We start from the raw sequence: 18,593 nt of genomic DNA on the forward strand, positions 1-18,593 counted from the left end.
CTTTACTTGCATAAAAGTTGGACTAAAATATGTTCTATTTCTCCACAAAATTGGAGAATTATGCTAAATTAAATATAATTTGCAATTTTAAATATCTGATTTAAAAAAAATAAAAAATTAAATTATATAATACTAAATATTCAAGTATTAATAATGTAATTATTATTTTTTTTATTTTATACTATAGTATTTAAGAGTTGTAAAAAAACTCGTGAATTTATATATTTTCTGCTTTAAGAAACGTTAAGTCATACTTTCTAAGTTGATGTATAAATTTTTATATAATTTGAAATAAATATATATTTAATCGGTTTAATTCTTTTTTATTTAAAATATAAAAAGTCATTCATTATATAAAATCTCTCAATTATCATAAACATAAATATTAATAAAGTTATTTTATGATAATTAAGATTATGTTTGTAATGATGTTAATAGATTTAATGGGTAGTGGACTATACAACAGAAGTTAACCATTCTCTTAGATTCTTCATAACACGTGAAATCTCACATAATGTAGAAGTAACGGGCTTAAACTCAAGACTTCTATATTCCAAGCAAGACTTCTATATTCCAAGCTTTTATCGCTTGAGTTAGGTTTTAAGAATAATTTGAAGCAATTGTTAACAGCCGTGGTTGTAAAAATAATTTTTTAAAAAAGATTAAATAAAAACAAATTAGGTTTCTTAAGCTATTTTTAATATTCTTACGGAAATAAATTTATTTACATTAGCTTGAACACATTTTCAGAAGGGACTCAAGCACCCTCTACTTTTTATTTTATCAATTAAGTATTAATACCCAAAGGAAGAAATATAAATTTCTAATATTAGAATCAAATCAAAATTGAGGCTTCCCTCAAAGGAAATTACAATTGAAAATCACAATTGAGGAGAACTGGTAAAATACATTTCATATGATGTGGATGTATTTATTTACATATGCAACTTGATCATGATAGTTTGAAAACAAATTAATTAAAAACTATAATTAATAGTCTCCTCAATGAAAATATTCGAATAAAAGCAATGAAAAAAGGTCTTAAATAGATAATAAAAATTGTTTAATAAAAAAAATTAATTAATATTTAAAGAATGTAGATTAATTAAGAAAATGACATTAACTAACCATCCTTTTAAGAATCATTATTTTTTTAGTTTATTAATTTAGTATTTAGGGTCAGTCTGACTTATATAAAATATATCAGATAAAATTTTTACGAATGGTAAAATATTATTTTAAAAATTTTAATAAAACTGCACACTAAATACTCAGTTAAGTTTTAAAGACACCATCACACTCCCTACTATGATTATTTCATTAAAGAATATTTTGCCTCTATAAATATTTATGATAGTCTAACATTTTATTGACTCGGCAAATGTTTTACCTAATATCAATATTTATTATTGATGAGTGATGAGTATTAACTAACTGGTTTAGCAGTAAAAAGAATAAAATAAAAATTAGTTACTAATACATGCCTTGTGATGCAAGTCATGTATTCTTGGACCAATTTGAACATAGACAAAGTTGCTTGACAGCTCTAACATAAAGAAAGAAGAGACAGAGTTAACATGTTGATATATATATATATATATATATATATATATATATATATAATGGATCAAGAGTTGAATGTGAGGTGAGACTTGTAGGCATGACCATCAGAAATAAGTCACTTTTAATTTTAATTAGCAGTTGAGTTTGCTTCTTAATCAATTAAATGAATGAAAACTACATGTTTGGTAATCAATCATGTTTTAACCTTGGAGTTGTCGCAGTAAAGTCCTATAAATAAATGCGACTAAAAAATTTCGAACTTTTGATCTTATCGGATAAGTTTTGAAGTTTTAATATGTGTTTTAATAAATTTAAATATTATTTCTATAATTATCTATTTTTTATATAAATCACCGACTCTCTATACTTAAATGTTAATAATTTTTAATTTCATACATTAAATTATAATTTAAAAAAATTTAAATCTTAACAAATTTATACACTATTTTTATAATTATTTCTATAATATTAATAGCATGTCGCATATTGTTTATAAGTTTATTAAATGAGTAATATTTGTCATTAAAGCATGATTCTTAATTATAAAATAAGTAGTACTTATCATTCTCGCATGACTTCTGATTACAAAAAAAATAATTTTTAGAACAAAATAAATCATATATTATAGGTATATTAAAATATACTTGAATATAAATAATAAATTATATCAAAAAATCCTTACATAATTAATTTAAACTTATATTCTATTCCTCCTATTATTAAAGAGATGGCTTTCTCTATTTAAGATATTATAATCTATCTTAATAAAAACTATCATTTTCTGCAAAGTAGGATAGACATTTTTAATATATAATGACTTTAAAGTTAAAATTTATGTTATATTGATTTCAATAAATAGTTTAATCCTTTATTTAAATATAAAAAATAATTATTTTCTTCAAGTATGAATAATTTTTTATGTTTCTTAATATTATAATTTCTCATAAAGTTATGGCATTAATTGAATAAATAATTTATTTTACCATTTATAAAAAATTATATCAATATTTATATATTTGGAGCAAGATCAATTGAAAAAATAAGAAAATATAATATTAATTTTTGAGTTTCATTTCTATATAATGAAATCATCATAAATGTATGGAACCTATATTTAATATATAACTATTAGATATAATTTTAAATTATAAAATTAAATTTTCCATTATTTAAGAATTTAACCCGCAGTCAATATTAAATGTGCAACTTACAACATACATGCACTTGTCAAGAAAATACACCCTTACTTGTTTCCTTAACAGTATCCTTTACGGTTTTAAGGAAAAATTTCACTAAACTACAATGCCTTCTAATGTGTTTTTATCTTAAAAGTCTGAAATTTATTTTCTGTCACTTTAATATCTCGAGAATATGATTATCAGCAAATAACAGTTAAATTGTAAAGTACCGTTAAGAAATTTTGACGTGACATACAATAGTCATTGATCTTCCAACTGCTATTTCAGCATTTACTAATAGTGTTTTGTAATTTGACTGTTACTTGCTAACAGTCATATTTACATGATATTAAAATGATAAAAAAAAATTATATATTCTAAAGTAAAAATACATCAGTCTACTATTTTGATTTTATAACAAAGACTGCAGATCAAATGAATTCTAATTAATAAAAAAAATTAGAAGTTTTTTCTTTTTAATGTCTAATTAGAATCCATTGAAATCTCTATATTTAACTATAGATACATTTCAGTTTTCTATTGGGTCTGAATCCAGGTACAACCAGCCACCATCTAGTTTGAATTTTTTTTTTTTAAATTTAGTGAGTGATTATCAACCAAGTAGAACTTTAATTTTTGAGCTTAACTCTCTAATCAAATATGTGTATTTGATTTAAAATATAATCACTTTATTTGAGTTATATATAATTGAGATTTGAATCACATTGTATAAGCTATATCCTGCAAATTACTGAATGTGGGCATATACAAACATCCAAAATACTGAACTAGTGGGCACTGTAACTACTGACTGAACTGAAGTTAGATTCTTAGGAAAATTGTAATTTATTGATTATAGAACAAAGAGAGAGAGAGATAGAGAGAGAGAATGGGAAATCCATGTCTCACTCATAAAAAAGAATACAAAGTTTTTCTGGGGGCAGAGTGGTAAAAATACTATGAGAATAGAATAGGTAAATTATTTGGGAATCTTAAGAATGTGGGGATTTCTCATCTATAGATGGAGATTTTGTCTTCATGTCTTATCACTTGTGTAGTCTGAAAAACAGGAATATTGGTGATTTTGTACATTGTCTTGATGTAGATAAAAAGATTCTGGCTTTCTATCATTAATGCAACTAGTAAAGCCTCTCAATCACTAGTTACTTTTCATATATTTGGTGCATTATCTTCATTTTGTAATTTCATGTGGTTCTCATCATTGTCTTGCCATGCTTTATAGCCCTTGTGATTAAAATGCATATATTTACACACTTTTTTAATCTTAATTCTTAATATAACTCAATAGAGATTTCAATGTCTTTTTTTATGATTTTTAAATATTTTTTTAATATATAGCTTTATTTGATGTCACTTTACACCACATATAAGTATTTAATTATAACTAGAATATAAAGTTTAGATATATGTTAGGTTAAATAAAATTGAAAATATTTAAAAAATTTAAAAATAAAATATAAATATTTATTAAGTTAAATATAAAATTAAAATATTAAAGTTACTTAATGATTAAAGATATGTGTACAAAAATGCAATTCTCCTATAATTAATTATGGGTCATTCATAGTGGACTATGACTATAACAAAGATTCCTTTTTTCTTTTTGAAAGTTCTTTTAACTCATACTAGCACATCTAACATCAACTTGGAATTAATCTAAAAAGTGTTTCTACTTTGTTTCCTCAAAAGAAAAGGGCTTCTGTTTTTAGAAATTTTAGCTTTTTCACTGTATGCTTAAAGTTTTTACTCATACAAGCACTTGTTTAGAAGGGAAATGCAAAATTGGCCCTGATTCTCTCTTTCTGAATCTTTAAGTTGTGGGCTCTTGCAACTGCCCCTTTTCATTTATTTTTTCTTTTAGCAGAAATGATAGCAAGAATATGTTCACTCAACTTGCATAGGAAAATGGGACCTGCAAGAGCAAATACATAATAACAGGAGCCTTACTGCACCTCATATTTTATGGAGAGGATAGATAATATTTGTGCAAAGTGAGCTCATTCACATATAATATTTAAAAAATATCAAAAATGTCCATATTTTTTTTTATTTTTTACAATGTTATACAGTTTTATCTTTTAATTGACGATTTTAAAATTTTTCAGTTATTTTTTTATAAAAACAAAGCAACAAAAAAAACTATACTATAAATTTAAAAAAAAATTAAAATAACCATATTTTACGAAAATATGCTTCCCCAGTAAAAATGAGTTTTTCTTTTTTGATTTTAGCATATTTTTAAAAGGTTCCCTACAACATTTGCACTGCTTGCGCACCATAAATAAGTGACAACAAAGTTTCTTTTGGACAAAATATGAGAAAACAGTTAATACTCTATAAAACAACAGAGCCCAGGGCATCTTGACCCATTAAAAGCTATTTCACCAATCACCATTGTTGGATTAGGAAGAGAATACTTGCACTGGGAAACCCTTATTATAGCCCTAAGGGCGAAGGTGAAAAGCAATACCTGTACTGTACATCAGTATATGCATCGATTACAGACCTGTTGAGCTGCAACATTTCACAATTCTTTGAAATTTATTTTTGAGATGACCATGATCTGCCCCTGCTGCTTTTACAATAAAAGACGAAATGCAGCAAGTTATTATATATATATATATATATATATCACGATCGATACCGAAATGGAAAGAGTAATCTCTTGCTTTATCCAAGAAAAGGTCTTTCTGAGCAATCCTTCCTGTTGCTTTTACAGAACTTCCGCGAAACCGACACAGGCAGATAGGTAAAGAATACCTAGGAGTGCAAGACAACTCTCTCTCTCTATATATATATAATTTTAATATATGTTAATGTTAATGTTAATATATATTAACATAGCTCTTTCTTGTGCCAGAATTGGATCATCTGTGCATGTGCTAGTGTCCAATAAATATCTATCTTATGAACATCATGATATGGTAAGAAGATATGTTACACAGGCACTTTTGGGTCCCTTACAAGGATACAATTCTTCACTTGAATGCCACTTCCACACAGCTACACTCCATATCAGGAAAACAAAAAAAAAAATTAATAGGTACATGTGATGCAAAATAGCAAAACTGAAGGAACAAAAGAAAAAAGAAGCAAAATGAACCAAGACGTTATATTAATGCAGCCTTGTAAGCTCCTCCACTCTCTTGCATAGCTCCTCCACCGAAACACCTATTGCCTTGGAGATCTCATCCATCCTGTTACGGCTGAGATCAAGAAATGATTCAATAAGATCTCCATCCAAAAAGTTTTTGGCTTCTACAGTTTTCTTTTCATTGTTGAATGACCTCCATTGCTCATGGCTCAACCCTCCAACACCCTTAATTACCCGCCTCAAGTTTGATTGGAGCTTCTCCAAAAAGATATATTGCTCGTGAGGAAGTGAAGCAATGACCCCAATTACCCCATTGACAGTTCCAAAAATAACGGTAGGGATTTGGCCCACATCAGAGTCTGGCAAGCGCATGACAAGGGAACCATGTCGGAATCGATTCACAAACTCTCCAAGATGATACTCACCAACCACCTCAAGGCGGCCTCGTTCCTCATCAGTAGCACCTTCACTGTTCTTCCTAACTGTGAACAAGTTGAAATTATTTTCGGCACCCAGGTAAATGTCATCATCAAGAATCTCAACAGCTGACATCCAATTTGCATTATAGTCACGAGCCCGCTCCTCGATAGCACCTTCCTCATGCTGAAAGGCAACCAAACAATTATGTGTTGAGCAATCAAACAAAGTGGCTCTAGACAAAATTTAAATTGTCTGGGATGTTACTCTGCTCAATAAGATTTCTTACATACCTTGTAGATTAGCAAAGAGATTGACTTCATCAAATCACCAACAACAATGAAATCTCCGCGTGTTTGTACATAGAGGGCAAGTATGTGCCCATGATGCCCACATTCAGACTGCAGCTCACGGGAACCATCATCCCGAAGCATCCATTTATATAATTGGATTTTCTGATTGATAGCAGCTAGCAGTTTGCCATTAAAAGAGTTTAGAGAGTAAACAGCTCCTTTAGTTTCCTTCTCAGTAATAACCTGCAACTTCCCATCTTCAACCAGGAAAACCAATATTCGGCCCTAAAGAAGCAAAAAATCACCAGTCTTTACAACTCATATTTTTGACTTAGAAGAAAAACCATACAATAATCAATGTGGCCTTTACCTTTGTTGGCTCATTTTCCTCTGGCATAACATAAGCAGTCCCAACACAGTAGTACAAATTATTATCATCAGAAAAGGAGCAGCTAAGAATGGAGCAGCCATACTCAAATGGATCTAGTTGGTAAGTTGATATGAATTCAAAGGTTTGGTCATCCAACAACCGAATAAAGTGCGTCTCGGATTCTTCTGCACTAGCTTGGTTTTTCAAACTACAAACGGCAAAGGTCCGAGACTGCTCCTGATGACAGATACGCCGTGCATGTTCCCCCAATGGAATAGAGCGGATATGAAGCTTTTGTATATCATCTATGGTGCCAATAGTAAGTTCACCTTCTTTTGCAATTGCAAGGCTGTTAGAAGTAAACCACAAATTGGTGAAAACTGAATGTAGTTTTCAAAATGAAACAACTCAAGACGAGAAATAGCTCTCATGTAGTTACAGCTTGATGCTCATGGATATTTGTGGATGAGCGCATTTTACAGCTTTGATAATAAGTTTATCAGGCACTTTTGGTGCTAACAACAAAATTAGAGTTTTACCTTTGCAAATATTCTATGTGACCTGACAGCCATGTCTGCTTGAATTGGACCCAAACAAAAAGGACAAATTTCTCAATGCCCAGAGAAGTTCAACTAATGTAAATTGATATTAAACTCAGAGTAACTTAACCAGATCGTGACAGAGACTCTTTGGTTCGACAAATATTGTACCACCAAAGTTGCATATAAATTACAAAGGACTAGATAATTCAATTCATTGGGTTAAGCTTTTAATGCTGAGAAATTCTTGTGAACATATATTACTAAAATTACTATAGCCCACGATTGTTTCCGCACATCATACAGAAAGTTGATCAAAGTAACTACCATAAAAATTATAAACAATCTAAGAACCAACATGAAAGAACTGTCGACAAATTATATCTCCTAATTTAAACATTAACGCAGCAGATAAAGCAAGCGGAAAAGTTACCTGTCTGGGAAGGCAGCAGAGTTGAAAGGACACATATGAGACACTTCTTTTAAATTTACATTGCTATACAGGAGCTTCTTGTTGCTGCTATAGATGACAGTTGGCCTATCTGATGCAGCAAATACATGTGTGGTGTTCTTGGAAGAGAAAGTACGAAGTGTTATAGGCTGGGTTCCTAGAGACACCTTTTTCCTATCCGTTAACTCGCCAGTATTCAAATTCAATAAGAAGTTCAAAAGATGACCATCTCCAAGGGCACATAACAAGTAAGATATCTGAGCAATAATAAAGAATAGTCAAGACAGGAATGAGAAATTAGCAAACTACAACACACTTGCATAACTCCATTTACTGGCTCTAGTGTTCCACTAGGCATGGTATACTTTTGTTTATTAGAACCGGAACCAGCCACGAGTTTTTGGGGTGGAGCACTATAGATCAACCAATATTATTGTTTCACATAAGACAGCATAAGTAGGCAGCTACTCCAGAAAAGAAAAAATAAAAAATAATAGTGAGAAAAAAGCAAATAACATAAAAAGTTGTTGATTCTTCAGATTTATCGTCGCAGTAGAAAGCAATTTGATTAGCTCACAAAATACTTGTCCTCAATGGCCTGAATATTAACTTCCAAAGCAAAGTTCTTTCCCTCGTCAATTTCAGGTTAACTATCAACATGAACCATGAAGTTCTTTGCATATGTGAAAGAATGCAAACCAAGGACTAGACACTCAAATAAAAATACAATACTGAAAGTGAAAAAGCTCATGTATAAGCATACCCCTTCAAAGGAACATAGAAGAACAGAACGAGGTATTATCTCTCCTCCCAAATGCTCCTTTGTTATGAGATTTAGATCAGGCAACGAAAATATCCTGACACTTATATCTGTCCACATTCCAACTGCAGCTAGCTGACTATAGTTGGGATTTTCACCAATGGGGTTAATGTCAAGGCATGATATCTCACACTCCAACTGGGCATGTTTCGTATGTGTCAATGTCCCATCACCAATTTCCAAGTAGACTAAATGGCCACCCCCAGTTGCCAATAGAACCTGTGACAGAAGCAGTGCATTATTGAAAACCTGCTCACCTGAACACCAACTACAACAATGTCCAAACAAAAAAAAATAGAGAAAGTAAAACCTACGTCATCAGCAATGGTTCTTCAAGAAACAGATTAACCTATGATCCCAAACATAGAACTGAAGCAAAACAGATTCAAATCTATCTAAGTTCAGTAATAAGTACAACCACTGAACTTGCAACTGCCATAGACAAATACAAAGGATATAATTGCCCATTAGTTCAGTATCAACTCTTTTTACACAATACTTTAGAAGGCCTATTTCCAATCATCTGTTGTATCCAAAAAAATGTTAAAACACTAATCATCTGACTAGCAACTAGTAAAGTCAAATCTGAAGGCTATCCATGCTTGTGAATTTTTGTATAGGCATGTTTCCAATTATCTGTTTCAAAACTTCTTTAAATCACCAAACTGGAATTGCTATCCTCAGTGAATTTCGAAGTGCATAAGAAAAGCAATGTGTAAATACAGCATGCTTATATTTTCAGGGGGAACCGCATGCACTCTCTGTTTTAAGCGTGGAATAGTGCACAAGACACAACAAACACCAAGGCTTAGTTGCTACCCCTAGCACATGTCAACCCAAATTACTAGCCCAAATCTATTTGAAAAAAGTGAAGGACCTCCATCAATAGTTACCATACTTTCACAAAATAGCAACAAGTGCATCAAGTTTGCAAACAAATACAAAGGTTTCAGCTGTAAACTACTTCATTAAAAAACTAGAAGAAATAAGGGCACAAAAAATGGCATTCAACTTCCAAAATATAGCAGCTTCAGGGAAAATAACAATAAGTCAAAATTCTTAATAAATTCGAGAGCTACTATCAAATCTTTGTTCACACAGGAGTACATAAAAACTTTTTATGACTGATTTAACCTTTTTGCATACATCATTTAAGTTTTCTCAAACTGCACCGCAAAGCGATCACTTAGCCTTTATTGGATTATAAATGGTGCTATGGAAATGAAAAGAAATCAAAAGAAGGAAAAGAAAGAAATGAATTTAGAATCCTTTTCGTTTGTTAGATTTTTTATTTGGAGAATGGAAGGGCTAAGCAATGTCATACAAAGATACCCTTCAATTGATCTCCGACATGCCAAGCATTCCCTTATGCTAACAACCTTATTTGTTGCAATTACGTTCTCAAGTAATCAAACTTCCTAGTTCCGCCCCATCTTCAGGCAACGATAACAATACTAATACCAAGAATCCAGCTTATTGTCAATTCAAATGTAATAAGAATAATTAACTTACATTTTTTAACACTAAGAATCCCACTTATGTCAATCTCAATGTCTACAACAAGGTAATAAAAACATACACCAAGAGAAACTCTGGAAGACGAACCTGGGTCGCATTAGCAGTTGCAACATTAATTGAATAACCTGCTGGAGCATGCCATTCATTTTGAAGCTCTCTTGTTGTGGAACTGACCAGTCTCACAGAACTAGAAGTCACCTGTCAGGTGATCGATAAGTTAGAACACACTGAGCACAATAATGATAATTGATAAACCATAAATAAACTACTTGCGTTCAAGAAGAGCGACAAGATCAGTTATCATTTTTGTTAATAAAAAAATCATAGAAAGAGTTCTGGGAAAATAAATGTATTTCAGAGAAATTTAGACTCACTTGCACAAGCTGATTGTAGACAGCATAATGGCAGAACAAAGTCTGCACTTGTGAACAGAAACCCTCTATTTCAGTTTCTTCCAACTCATCCTCAAGGTTCATAGCCAAAATTCGAGTCTCGCTAATAAAACTAACAACCAGAAAGGTGTCAAAAGGATCATCAGTAGAAGATCTTAATGACCACATTCCTTTGATGCCTTGAAGCTCTACAGATGCCTGTATTACATAAGGTGGTAAATAAGTTCTCAGGGAATATATGAACACAACAGATGAAATATTAGAAACTGGTTTAAATAAGGTAACCTGTTCATTGATTCCAATTCCATTTCGAACTATGCGAAGAGAACCATCCTTATATGCTCCAGAGCAAGTTACAACCTGACCTTGGCCTTGCCTCTCAAGGTCCACCACACAAAAATCAACAATTGGTCCCAAGTTAACATAACTTTCCAAGACTTCGACATATGAACCTTTTGCATCAGGTTGTAGATTTAACTTTACAAGCTGCAAGGCGCCACTAGACATTAATAATAATCCAATACAGCAATGAACTCCAAAAAATGGAAAAACAAAAATGAAATGTCACTCCAACATGTCCAAATTAGTTATTTTACAAAGGTGTAAAGCAAAGCAAGTCTGTTGGCATAGAGGCCTGCCATCCATAGACAATTTGGACGCCAATATGAAAATATGTAACTGCAGTTTGTTAATTTTCACAGAGGACTACATCCGCAAATACTGGGAAAAAGTATCATGCTACTGAAGCAGCTAAGTGGGGTTTGTTGGGATAATTAACTAGTGACTCCACTCCATTGGTGGCCACCAATGTTTTCCAGCCTCTTCACTCGAAAGAAATTATATATTTGAATTTGAAACCTTACTTTAACCTTCTTCTATTGATATTTCCACATACCATAAGTTCAATCTTGTGAAAAGATGTGAAGAATTATTAAAGCAACAAGTAACAAGATTTATCTTGGTCAATGGAGCATCTGAGCTCGCTCATAGGGCTGCAAATGAAGAAGCCCCTGTAGTTGTAAGTTCGTATAGATAAAATTATTTCTCCGAATCTTAATTTTCTATATATGTTCACTTTGGCCCATTTTTCCCTTTTGGAATTTGTGAAGTGCAAAATATATATATATCTATATATGAAATAGGTGCTTTCAAAAGAGAGATACAGAGAAGAAAGGAAATCTACAAGTCTGTTCTGCTGCCAGCTAGGTACATGGTTTTGTTTTGGCAATTTGGGACTTTTCAGCTGGTTGGACCTAAAAGTTTAATCTGTTACTCCATTGCATTTTTAATTGGACTTGGATTTAAGAATTAAGTTCAATTATTTGGGTTCTCAAATTACTAAAGAATTATTTCAAAATCCTTGAAGATAATCCAAAAATTGTTTATTACAATTATGAAAACCCCAGTTAACAAAGAAAACGAGGCAGAATCCCCTGTGCTACAGCCACCTGTCTCCTTCTCCAGCTCCTCTGCCATAAATATCAGTGAAATAACTCCAATGGTTTCTATAACTATCTGTGCACAATTTAATTTCCACTAATTACGTGTTTAAAGTTTAAATTAACAAACATATGTGATGTGCATGTTCAGTGAACAAGCCCGATTTATATAAATTCTCTCAAACAAAATTAACAGTATGACTAAGCATAAAAGAAGTAATTTTAGAAGTCTATTAGTTTAACTACAAAATATGCTTCTAATTCTTACTTTACCTGTGAATCTCCATAGCTTGAACCTATGTAGACAACTGCATTATCAAGATATGATATGGTAGAGGCAATTGAAGTTTCTCCCAAGAGCTCAATTTTGAGCCCCGTAACCCTGCAGTATAAGTTTACCCAGTTTTAGAGAGACTCCATAAATGCAGGGTATTGAATTTTAAGTATTTTCCACCAAGAGAAAATTTTCTCAATGCAGTATTCATCATAAGTATGTGATAGAAGAATCACTAACTTCTCTTTTTCATGGGTTATGACAAGAAGGTGAAGGAGCCCAGCATGATCGCCAAGTAAATATCTAGAACCATCAGCATCAACTCTTCCATACGCTCTTGTGATGGACTGGAAGTGTGCATCAATCATTTTTAAGGAAAATGGTGTGAAAAACAAATAAGAAAGGGTCCGAATTAGCAATTTTTAGCAAAAGTGACCAGTAACCTACAGGTCTTATTGGGATTGCTTTAAAGGCATTTGCACTGCAATAGACAATTGTTTCTTCACCAATAATAAGGACACCACAGAGAGGCGGGGGCACTGGTATTAGTAAATCAGCTCCATTATCAAGATTGTTCTGAGCCCATGGACCCTCCCCAAAATCTTTATCTTTCAGAGCAACCTCATATGTTTTAACATGACGGGCGTCTTTATTATCCTGCAATTGCGGGAACAAGTAATAAGGCCATCCATTCTATTAGTGCCCAATATAACCACACGGTTACATAAAATTCAATTCAGAGGTACACAGGTCTTTTAAATAGTGGCAAGCCATAATAATGATCTACATTTTCATTGACTTTTTATTTTTTTTCCTGACAGGTGATAAAATTACTCTGAGGGCCTGAGTGTAGCACAGTCCAGTGCAGCGTACAAGACAAGGTCACAATTTCAGATCAAGTGTCCAACATCACAAACATGAGCCAAACGATTATCCAGAGATAGGGTGGGTACTTGTAACCATATATGCGATGGACATGGTTGCTTCTGGCAACTTCTCATGAACATGTCAGCGTGCTCCATACCACTTATGATTTTGACTTAATCTTTGTTGACTATGCCTTCTTGCTAAGACACAGTTGATAATGGATCCTTTAATGCTCTACTTCTTGTGTATTATAGGAACATCAATAATTTAAGCTAAAAAGAAAAGATAGCTCAAAGGATCACATGGCCTAAACATAGAGATATACAAGGAAAAATCAGGGACCTGGTAGAGAACAACAATTGTGGGCTTTGAACAACCGTAAAGAAACTTGATGTCCAAAACTTGAAGTTCTTCAAGCCTAAAAAGAATACACCATAAAATTTATCTTTTCAGACTAATAAACTCGTGATTGGAATAATTGGTAGTGATATAAATATGAAGAATAAGCACTACAATTAGCAAATAAGAAATTGCAAAGATAAAGTTGATTAACAGTATGAAACTAGCCGTCTATTTCACTGATGGTTATATCCGATGCCTTACACTTATTATCCAAGCTGTGTAAACAAGATGAGACTTAAACACAGCAGTAACCAGCTAGCATATAAATGTTACTTTGTAAGCAATGGCTTATTGCCAACATCTTTAGTGATTCAAATCCGTGCAACTAATGGCAATCCTATGTGAGTCTATTGTGCATACAGTCATACCCAAACTTAATACACGACTTTTTATTCAGAAAATTCATCATTTATCTTTTGGGGCTAGGTGACAGGCAACTTGGATAAACGGACTCAAATTAACTTGTATAACAGAAGATTATATACCTTATGTTGAAAGCCTCTTTGAGCTGGCCTTTGTTATCAAAAGGGATAACCTGACAAACCAGCAAAGTATGGTTAGTGATCATTCTGAATATCATAATGTAAAAAGCAAATGCAGATAACAGGACAACCAAAATGAGAAGGCAGCAAAGCTCACACTATAATGTCAAAATAAAAGTTGGGTTAGTAGGCCCAAGACTAATTACCTTAAACAGTCCATCATACAAATGGAGTCCAATTAATCTACAATCTGGATCAATTATGCCAATCTGCACGAAGAAAAGGAGAACGGGGGGGGGGGGGGGCGGGCTGGGTGAGAATTTAAGTTTGCGCTAAAACCCCAACGAACAAGTAAAGCACAGAAGCATCCAGCAACAAAAGTAAATATTATATATAGAGACTACAGATCATAGTTCAAACAGCAACAACAGAAGATGGGTAACGAAAATGAACACATGATTACCTGGCCATTGTCTGTTGGACGACCTATACGGTCTGATACATCTCCCATTGCTCTATAAGAAAGAGCAAAAACTTGTCAACAGAAAAAATGTGATAAAAGAAGTGAACTATAGATTAACAGCAAAATTGAGTCATCCAAAAGAAAGAAGTATGGTATGCCAATAGATCAAATGCTAACCTAGATGCATAATGAGAATTAAGGAAAAATCTCACTAAAAGACAACCAAGGTGGGAGGAAGGAAACAACAGCAGGCAACAATTAATAGAAGTCCATAGCGTAACTTCCTGCGATCTACAGCTCACACAGTTAAATATAGAAGTTTCCTTCTAAAGCCCCCATGTATTTCCCATTCTTTGAACGAATTTTTCTTTCCTCTCCCCCAAATTCATTTAGGATGCCTGAAGAACTCTACATCACAATAAACTCGCAAGAAGAAAAGAAATCCAAACCACCTCTCCTTCTAGGTGATTCATTGCATCTCCACTTCCTCTTAGCTGTACAGTATGCAGAAAAGTTATTAGGCATCCGTCTAATCAATCAAGCATCGCCTTATCCACGCATGTTATTCCTTCAGGTTTAAGAGAATCTTCCATCAAAATACACCACATAATACACATAACTAGAAATTCTCACCCAGCAATTCCCTACTATAACCACAGAACTCAATTAAAATATATACCAAAAATATCTTCTGTGAACAAAAAATGGGAGGACGAGACTGTCTTTCAATGAAACTTGGTAAACAAAGAGAACAGGCTACGACAGGAGCACATACGTTTCTAAGAAGAAATGGGAAGTGTAGAACAAACCGATATGTACTGGATTTGCACAGCCAAAGTAACTCTTAGAAAAAAAAAGCAGGAAAACACTGTACCCACAATGTGCCTCTAATCACTCAATTGTTAGAACCAAACTTTTCCAGCTGAATACTACCCTTCTAGGTGGACCAGCCAGTAGCACATTAAACAACACAAAGTTCAAAATATGCATGGCTCATAACCCACTCAGCACTCACTTGATTAGTTCTACAGTTTATTGTTATAACAACTCACTAAGAGTAAAAAATTTCAACACAAAAAGCATGCCACCACTGCCAAGAGGTGAATGTCTAGTATAAAGGATGCATAAAAAATTTAACTTGGCAGTACGTCCAATGAGAAATCAACAATAAATCAATCTTTAATATTAAAAACCTTGTGATAAGCTCAGATGTCTCAGCATCCCACTGAAGAACACAGAATTTATATCTTTCTGTAGCAATAAATAGAAAATCTTGGGCTTCACCCTGTCACAAACAAATAAAGAATTAGCAAACAAAAAAAACCAACTATGTAGGATAATGAAAATTAAAAAAATGCAGAAACTCACATGCGGTCGAAATAGTTCGAGGGTTGCAATTCTTCCATATATTGGAACATCTAACATAGGCTGCAGAAGAATTTTGAAAAAAGAAAAATCACTAGTTTCTAAATGGAACAAAGAAAAGGGAAAGTCTAATACAAAATGTCTAATATTGTCGATATGCATGTAAGATGGAGAATGTGGTTACCTGTAATCCCTGAGGAGTGAGCAAATGAATTTCAATGCGAGTGCATTTCCTGAAAGCATTTAGATTGTGAATAAACAGATCAACAATAATATGTGGAGGCTTTCAAAAAAAAATAAAAAGGGCTTGTTTTTTATAAACGATATGCAAGAAATGAATTGAATTACATTCTTGCAAAATTAAGTCTTTTTAAAGCATGATTTAACAAAATGCCTTGTTTCTTTTAGTTGAAAGAATTGAACTCTATTAAGCATGACCTTTCCAAACGTGAGAATTGAATAAATAGATTTTCAATTGAGTTGAGTTTTTGTATTTTTAAACTTTCCAAACATAAAGAAATTGGAGTAATAACTAATATGAAATATAATTTAAATAAAGCAGTGTACACAACATGCTCGCTACAGTACGATTAGAACTGTTCGTTTGGTTACTTTGTTAAACTCTATGGAACATAAAGTTGCAAATGCAATCTCTATTTATTCTCAAATCATTTCTTAAAGAACAGCTTCAGTTGAAGGAGTAAATTAAATTAAATTAAAAGAGTAATATCTACAAATAATGAAACGAGAAACAGTTATAACATAGATTTGAATTAAAAACCCTAACAAATGAAATCACAAATACATAGGGATAAAGAGAAAGAAAAAGAGAGATGAAGAGATGATGATGATGATTTACGCAATAATGAGATTGAGTTCTTGAGGACTGGTGAAATTGCCGACGCATGAATGAGTTACATTTGTTGGCTTTTGTGCCGTTACGACGTAGTTCCATATACTCATTTCTCTTTCTCTTTCTCTTTGTTTCACTGCTCCGCGCTTTAATGGAGGAGCCCTAACTCTCTGTTACTGTCTGCTTCGTGGGCTTCTTTCAGCTACGCTTACAGTAAGCGCTAGAAGCTCCCAACAAGTGTGCTATAAGAAATTGCTTTGCGGTGTATTACAGTTTGTAAATATAGCCCGACGACGTTTTAGTTACCTCTCTGGGTTTTTTATTTAAATTTCCAGGTAGACAATGCTCTTTGTTTCCAGAAAAATGATTTATTTCCGAAATGAATTTCCTTACCAAAATAATTTTCTGAAAAATACTTCATTTTCTAACACAGTAAACACATCTCTACAGTAATATTATATACAAAAATAATTTATATAATTATAAAAATTTCATCCAAATTTAAATAAGTATAAACAAAAAAAAATTATATTAAATAAATTATAAATTTTTAAGTCTCGTCTTAAGAAATATATATTATATTATTATTTATTTTCTTATATTATTATTTTATTTAATTTATTTATATTTATATATTAATAAAAATATCTATTAATATTTAACACGTCTTAAAAAAATTTAAAAAAGTTATTTTAAAAGTATAAATTTAAATTTAAATTCTATTAATAAAAATTTCTAATTTCAAATACTATAGTTCTAAATATTATAATTATCTAACTATTACGAATAAATTTAAAATAATATTATTTATTTTAAAATATAAAAATTCAATTTTATTAGATAAATTTAAAGTAAATTTTGTTAATAAAATTAATAAATTTTAATAAGGAATAATAGTGTTCAAATAAATAAAAAAATCAAATCAGCTATCAGGTGATAAGAAAAAAGTCTAAAATATAGCTGATATAATCGGCAACTGATTGAGACTAAATCGACTATCAGTTGTTGTTTCTTAAGTTTTTACCAAACATTTTAATATAATTGTTCAGTGAGAAACAACGATCAGCTACATCAAACCTTTAAACCAAATATAATTTTTTACACAATGAAAACTATATAAAAAAACATTATGGGATCTATAGTGACTAACCAAAAAAGCGTTCATTCCTTCTAACACTAATAACTAATATATATTAAATATATCTCTCATTAAAAAAATAAAATATTCATAAAACTATAATTAATTTGAAACAGACGCCTAAACCCCTTTAGCACCGATAACTAATACATACTGATTATATGTCTCACTTAAAAAAAATAAATATACATAGAACTATAATTAATTTGAAACAAGCGACTAAAATTTATTATCGTAGCACTGATCTTGAAATTAAATATAATCCGAATGATTTTATAAGAGGCATAAATCTCAAGAACTATAATTAATTTATAGCCTTTAAATATAGAAGCACTTTGATGTAGCATTGATATCTTGTGCATTTGTAAAACCATCACCCTTAGATAGTTTCATTTACATCGCGACCATTTAACAATACTAATAAAAAATTAAAAAATTAATTAAAGTAAAATTTCTAATATAAAATACATTAATTATATTTTAGGACTAAAATCAACATGTATTGTAGAAAAAAATATAACACATTTGAAATATATATATTATTTGATCGATTAAAATTTTCAATTAGAAATTATGTGTAAATATTATTAATCATATTATTAATAAAAGATTAAAAAAAATTATTAAACGAACGTCATTATTTTGTTAAGGTGT

The 18,593-nt window shown here is 31.5% G+C and overlaps 1 protein-coding gene across 3 annotated transcripts; it reads right to left on the reverse strand.

Annotated features, from left to right (window-relative positions):
- Positions 1–5,645: 5,645 nt before the first annotated feature.
- On the reverse strand, positions 5,646–17,084 carry LOC8266532 (DNA damage-binding protein 1a). 3 transcript variants are annotated; one of them, XM_048372740.1, is made up of 19 exons: positions 16,808–17,081; positions 16,133–16,181; positions 15,952–16,011; positions 15,777–15,868; positions 14,584–14,635; positions 14,327–14,389; positions 14,124–14,173; positions 13,579–13,654; positions 12,817–13,026; positions 12,610–12,716; positions 12,369–12,477; positions 10,942–11,142; positions 10,639–10,854; positions 10,352–10,462; positions 8,690–8,965; positions 7,909–8,183; positions 6,937–7,285; positions 6,567–6,851; positions 5,646–6,459 (listed from the first exon to the last, which is right to left on the reverse strand). In XM_048372740.1, the coding sequence occupies exons 1-19, from the start codon at positions 16,909–16,911 to the stop codon at positions 5,878–5,880; spliced, it is 3,267 nt and encodes a 1,088-aa protein (XP_048228697.1). In that variant the 5' UTR covers positions 16,912–17,081; the 3' UTR covers positions 5,646–5,877. The 3 variants fall into 3 exon arrangements, with proteins under 3 accessions (XP_048228697.1, XP_048228696.1, XP_048228698.1); XM_048372739.1 differs by having other exon boundaries at positions 10,639–11,142; positions 16,808–17,084; XM_048372741.1 differs by lacking the exons at positions 15,777–15,868; positions 15,952–16,011; positions 16,133–16,181; positions 16,808–17,081 and adding an exon at positions 15,036–15,060.
- Positions 17,085–18,593: the final 1,509 nt, after the last annotated feature.

Source organism: Ricinus communis, chromosome 4, assembly GCF_019578655.1.
Source record: "Ricinus communis isolate WT05 ecotype wild-type chromosome 4, ASM1957865v1, whole genome shotgun sequence".
In the NCBI taxonomy this organism is placed as follows: Eukaryota; Viridiplantae; Streptophyta; class Magnoliopsida; order Malpighiales; family Euphorbiaceae; genus Ricinus; species Ricinus communis.

Bases quoted from the DNA above. Each gene is read 5' to 3' on its own strand.
- LOC8266532 (XM_048372739.1), bottom strand. From the start codon at position 16,911: ATGAGTATATGGAACTACGTCGTAACGGCACAAAAGCCAACAAATGTA. The intron at 16,012-16,132 runs GTAACCACATTC...ATTCTTCTGCAG, and splicing joins TCACTCCTCAGGGATTACAG to CCTATGTTAGATGTTCCAAT. The intron at 7,286-7,908 runs GTAACTTTTCCG...TACTTCTAACAG, and splicing joins TCTGCTGCCTTCCCAGACAG to CCTTGCAATTGCAAAAGAAG.